Here is a 5,140-nt window from a genome sequence, read left to right on the forward strand (position 1 = left end):
AAGTCTTTCCCCGACCCATCCCGCAGACACAGGGCCTTATCCAGTATTTGGATCAAGCATTCCCCCAGGTGAAAATGACCCCTCAGTGTAATTATTCATGGGTTTTAGCACTCTGAGTGACCCCAGAATTTGCTCATGATGTCCAGGGGAGTCACACTCGTCTGAGGTCGCCGGGTGAGGGTTTTGTGGCCAGGCGTGTAGGACAGGAGCCCCTTTCGTGTGCCTCATCCCGTGACGTTCTGCCAAGGACATTTCTCTGTGCTTTCCTGGTCCTTGTGCCCCACACACCTGCCAGCACCACTTCAGTTGCTGTTTTATACTGATTTGGAAAATTAGAAACTATGTATTTATAAGTTAATAAAAACCAAAGGGTGAGGGAGCATCTGTGAGTGTAAGCTAAGTGTTGACAGACCCTGTTTTACCCGTTCACAGAGCACTCCGGGTATTCAGGAATTGCTGGATGTTGCTAAACAAGAAATTCCTTTTGACTTCTGGAAGGCCACCCCATTGGTGCTCAAGGCTACCGCTGGCTTACGTCTGCTACCAGGAGAAAAGGCTCAGAATTTACTACAAAAGGTGATCTTGCCCATTTCCTTCGTGAGGGTGGCTTACAGTAACTGAAAACACGAAACATGCAGCCAGTGTCCAAGTGGTCAGGCCGTGGGGTGCTTCCTGAAGCGAGAAACGCTGAATTGTTACTAGAGAGTGAATGACATTGGCTTCCTCCTGACATTTAAAACTGCTGGTGTTTTCTAGCATAAACCTATTTTTATCATAAGAACAACTTTGCTTTAAAAATTCATTGTGCTTTTGAAGGGCTGTCACCCAAGAGTTTGGTGATTCATTCAAAGGCTGTGGGAACCAAGTTCCTGACATCTTGGCTCCAGCCTGTTGTTCTCATGGGAGCCAGTCCTGCTCCCAGGCCGAGACTCAGGTGTACCTTCTGCAGAGACCCTGAGCCTCTTCCTGGCTCTCACATGGCCAGGCGTGTCCCCAGGCCCTGCACCACCCATGCAGGGGGCCCTGGAACCCCTCTTTAACAGGTGCCTGGAGGTTGCTTTCATCAGCCAAATCAGGAAAACTGTTCTATGCAGAATGGTCCTCCCGGTCCTCTATACTATTTCTAAACCAGCTGCTGAACAATGGGTGGTTGCACATCCGTCCAGATCACTTATAAAATTAGGCACCCAAGTAGGATTATGGGACACCACTGCATTTGGGGTGTACCCAGTGTATTTAAGTTCCTGTGTGTCAATATTTGATTTAAAAAAAATGGATAAGGAAACACCTCAAATGGAGCTGCTCACTGCCTTTGCCTCCTCTCTCCCAGCTCGTCTCCAGGCCATGCGGGGGTCCCGGCTCTGAGCTCTGCCTTAGAGGGCTTCCTGCCCCTTCATCCCCGTCCTAAAGCATGGCAGCATTTTGGGGCTCAGCAGAGTCAGTGCACCCCAGAGCCTTCCAGGCCAGAGTGCCTTAGGGCAGGCTCTCCCCGGCAGCATCTGCTTCAGCACAGGGCTCTCCAGGGCAGCGTCTGCGTCCCTAGCCCAGGGAGTAGATTAACAAGGAAAGCGCTGGCAGAGCATCATAAAAGCCGAACACAAAACCTGAGCTTTGCTACTTTGTTTTGAGACCCCCTGCTAGAAGATAGTCTGATTGGGACTGTGAATTTAGATTTTAGAGGATAAAGACGTGTCTCTCTTTACATCTAGGTGAAGGAAGTGTTTAAGGCGTCACCTTTCCTTGTAGGGGACGACTGCGTTTCCATCATGAACGGAACCGATGAAGGTAGAGTTGCCAGAGCATTCTGTGCGAGGAGGCTCTCAGGGTGAGGCGGCCGTGCTCAGGGCCGCTGGGAGCACTCAGCTCTCTCGGGGTCAGACGCACGGATGGACAGGACTGAGCGACCATCCCATTCCAGTTCGCAGTTTAACTATCTCCGAGGGTCTTCTTGGAGCCAGTGTTAGATTCTCACCTTGACTAGCACAGATGAAGTTTCTAAAAGTAATCATTCTTTCCATTTTAAGAGCATTTAAAGAGAATGCCCAATTACTACCATATTTCCAGTGTTACTGTTGCATTGTTTATCCTAAGATACACTTAGTAAGGTTCCTCACCAGCCCCTGGCTTTAAATATGACTGTAAGAGTTTGTTTGTATGGGGAGGGAAAGGGGACGTTTGGTTCTCTTTTAGCCTCTTCCGAAAAGAGGAAGTTGAGAAAGGAGTGAGATGTGACATTTGGCAGAGTATTCTAGTTTTTTAGGATGGTACCTCCTACAACTGTCTGCCAGAAGCCACTTGATGGCATGACTCAGTCTTCCCTCTGTCCCTGATCTGAAGGCGGAGGGTAGTGAGGAAGTGGTCAGTTTGCGCTCCTGAAACCTAAAGGTAGCACCTGCGTCCGTATGTTGTCCACAGCCCCTCGCGTGACTCAATGCTCTTTGTGACTCTCTCGTAGGCATTTCAGCCTGGATCACCGTCAACTTCCTAACAGGTACATCCACTTCATCATGGAGGCTAACAGCTCAGACCCCATTCTTGAGAGCAGGGGCCTCTTTTCTACTCTTTAAAATACCCCCTCGGGGTTTTTGCCAAGTTCTGGCTCAGAGTAGGTAGTTGGAATGGGTGGGGTGTCCGCCTGGCTTGGCAGGGCAGGCGTAGAGTTCACAGACGTATGTGCCCAGGAAGGGGTGCTCTCCTCTCCACAGTCCCGGTGGGTTCCCCCAGCGCACGCTACCCTCCTCCTGCAGCAGCAGCCGCCGCCGGGGCCCTGTCCTCTCATTTCTGGGAAGTCAGGAATAAAGCTGGTCACTTTGAATATTAAACATGATGTACATGCTGATCACCTTCTAACTGAATTCCTCGACAGCAGGTAGAACAGGGAGCAGAAACCTCTGTTTTGGAACCAGGCAGCAAGGAGTTACTTTTCTTAGATTAATCAGTACCTGTGGAGTTTTGCCCCTTTGTAAAATGATGGAAAAGACCAGAGTGGCTGACACGTATATAGAAAAGAAAGCCGTTTCCTGCCCTTGGGGAATAAGGGACACTGTTAAATGACACATCAGGGACCTAACCCTCAAACTGGGGGGGGGGGCGGGGGGCCAGGCTGGGGCCTTTGGGGTATCGGGGAAGTCAGTGTCCCCGAGCAGGAGCCGCAGGTGTGGCCGGCCCAGCATCTCTGCCACCACCAGTGGAGCCATTGCTCATGTCTCTTAAACACGGTGCGTCTTTATGTGGAGAGTTTCAAATAGCTGCCGCTGCTTCTGTTTTTGTTTCCACTGAAGGGCCAGGCTTCTAACCTCCCCTTCCTTGTCTGCTGTACTCATCTGTTTACTAATGTGACAGTGCTGGGTTGGTTTCTCCTCCTGTGCTCCAGGCAGTTTGAAATCCCCAGGAAGCAACAGTGTGGGCATGCTGGATTTGGGCGGAGGGTCCACGCAGATCACCTTCCTTCCGAGAGTTGAGGTAACCAGCCCCTGTGGGGGTCCCACCTTCCCAGGCTCCCTCCCTGGGGAGGCCCGGAGACCTGGTGTCTCTGGGCCCAGGCCGTCAGGTCCTCGTAGGAGGGCCAGATCCATTCAGTTAACGCTGCTTAGTTTGATTTAACGCTCCCTGGAAAAAATGGAAAATGTGTGGGGTGATAGAGTATGTACTACTGGAACCCCTTGGGCCAGAGAATGTGAAGTGGGCCCTCTCCTTCCCTCCCTGACAGTACCCTCCTCCTCCACCATTTTTTATATTATTAGCTTTAGTGTTCAGCAGAAGAGCACTTAGGAAATTTACTCATCGTTTTCTTGGTTGGGCCATATTTGTCAGAATCAGTTAATGTTATTCATAAGAAGGAGAAACCTACTTTTTGGATGTTTCGTTTTTATTCTTGCCCCAATGAAAAGCTTAACTTGGCTTAATGAACAGCTATTTTAATTGAATACATCTGTGAATATCCTTGTGCCTTGAAACGAGTTGAGGGAGTTGGGGACAGTTTTCTAGAAAGGCCAGCAGGAAGGGGAGTAACCCTCATGTTCTTCCCCAGGACACCCTTCGGACCTCCCCACCCGGCTACCTGACGTCACTGCAGATTTTTAATAGGACCTACAAGCTCTATTCCTACAGGTGTGTCTTCGGGAGTGAGGGTGGAAAGGGTGACCATCCAGGCACAGAGCTCAGCTAGCGCTGCTTGGCCTCCCCCGTGCCTCCAACTCCTGCCTCTAGGCCAGTGATGGCGAACCTATGACACGCGTGTCAGAGGTGACACACGAACTCATTTTTTTGGTTGATTTTTCTTTGTTAAATGGCATTTAAATATATAAAATAAATATCAAAAACATAAGTCTTTGTTTTACGATGGTTGCAAATATCAAAAAATTTCACGGCACCAGAGTTAAGTTAGGGTTTTTCAAAATGCTGACACGCCAAGCTCAGAAGGTTCGCCATCACTGGTCTAGGGTGACCGGAGTGTTCAGTCACAGGCACAGACACGCCAGGTCCCGGGGACCCCCTGCTGTGGACCCACCTGGACCTTCTCCCTCCTGCTTTCTCCCTCCATTTTTCAGTTTTCCTGCAGTGAAATGACATTTCTTCTTTTGTTCTTATTCTGCTCTGCTTTGGAGGAGGTTTTGAAGAAGTGGGGAAGGGCCCGTGGATTGTGCAGGAATTTTCTGGACCATCTAGTGCACATGGCGCCTTCAGTAGATTCTTTCTGTAACACACACATGTGCACGATAAAGATCAGAGCTGCTGCGTTCACCAGCGTCCACAGCTCCCAGACAAGCTCCTGTCAAGTAATAGGCCTTCATGTGTTGAACTAATTAACTGAACGCTCTAAACTCCGCAAAGGGAGACTTCTAGAGCAGTGGTTCTCACCCCTGGCTGACCTATATAATCTCCTAGGAGTTTTTTCTTAGAACTTGCTGTCTGAGCCTTCCCATCCGACATGGAAACAGCTTTGGTTTGGACTGTAGCGCGGAGTGGTGACAAAGCTGCAGAAAGCCCACCAACGAAATGGTAGAGTAGCCAGATCGCCAGGCACCCCACACGCCTGGTAGGAAGAAATTTCTGGCCTGATCTTGTTCTACACCAGTCTCTAATCGCATCGGACGACCGAATGATGAAGAAACGGAACACGTTCTGTGTGTGTGTATAT

General features: G+C 49.8%; 1 protein-coding gene across 3 annotated transcripts in view; it reads left to right on the top strand.

Moving 5' to 3' along the window:
- Nucleotides 1–5,140, top strand: part of ENTPD6 (ectonucleoside triphosphate diphosphohydrolase 6 (putative)) — a 26,135-nt gene that overhangs the window by 12,562 nt on the left and 8,433 nt on the right. For all 3 annotated transcript variants that reach the window (XM_006097943.3, XM_023761703.1, XM_023761705.1), the window contains exons 4-8: nt 433–576; nt 1,710–1,785; nt 2,456–2,491; nt 3,374–3,462; nt 4,031–4,110. In XM_006097943.3, coding sequence (XP_006098005.1) covers nt 433–576; nt 1,710–1,785; nt 2,456–2,491; nt 3,374–3,462; nt 4,031–4,110 — 425 coding nt within the window. The remainder of the gene's footprint in view (nt 1–432; nt 577–1,709; nt 1,786–2,455; nt 2,492–3,373; nt 3,463–4,030; nt 4,111–5,140) is intronic.

The sequence above is a fragment of the Myotis lucifugus genome, unplaced genomic scaffold (assembly GCF_000147115.1).
Source record: "Myotis lucifugus unplaced genomic scaffold, Myoluc2.0 scaffold_214, whole genome shotgun sequence".
NCBI lineage: Eukaryota > Metazoa > Chordata > Mammalia > Chiroptera > Vespertilionidae > Myotis > Myotis lucifugus.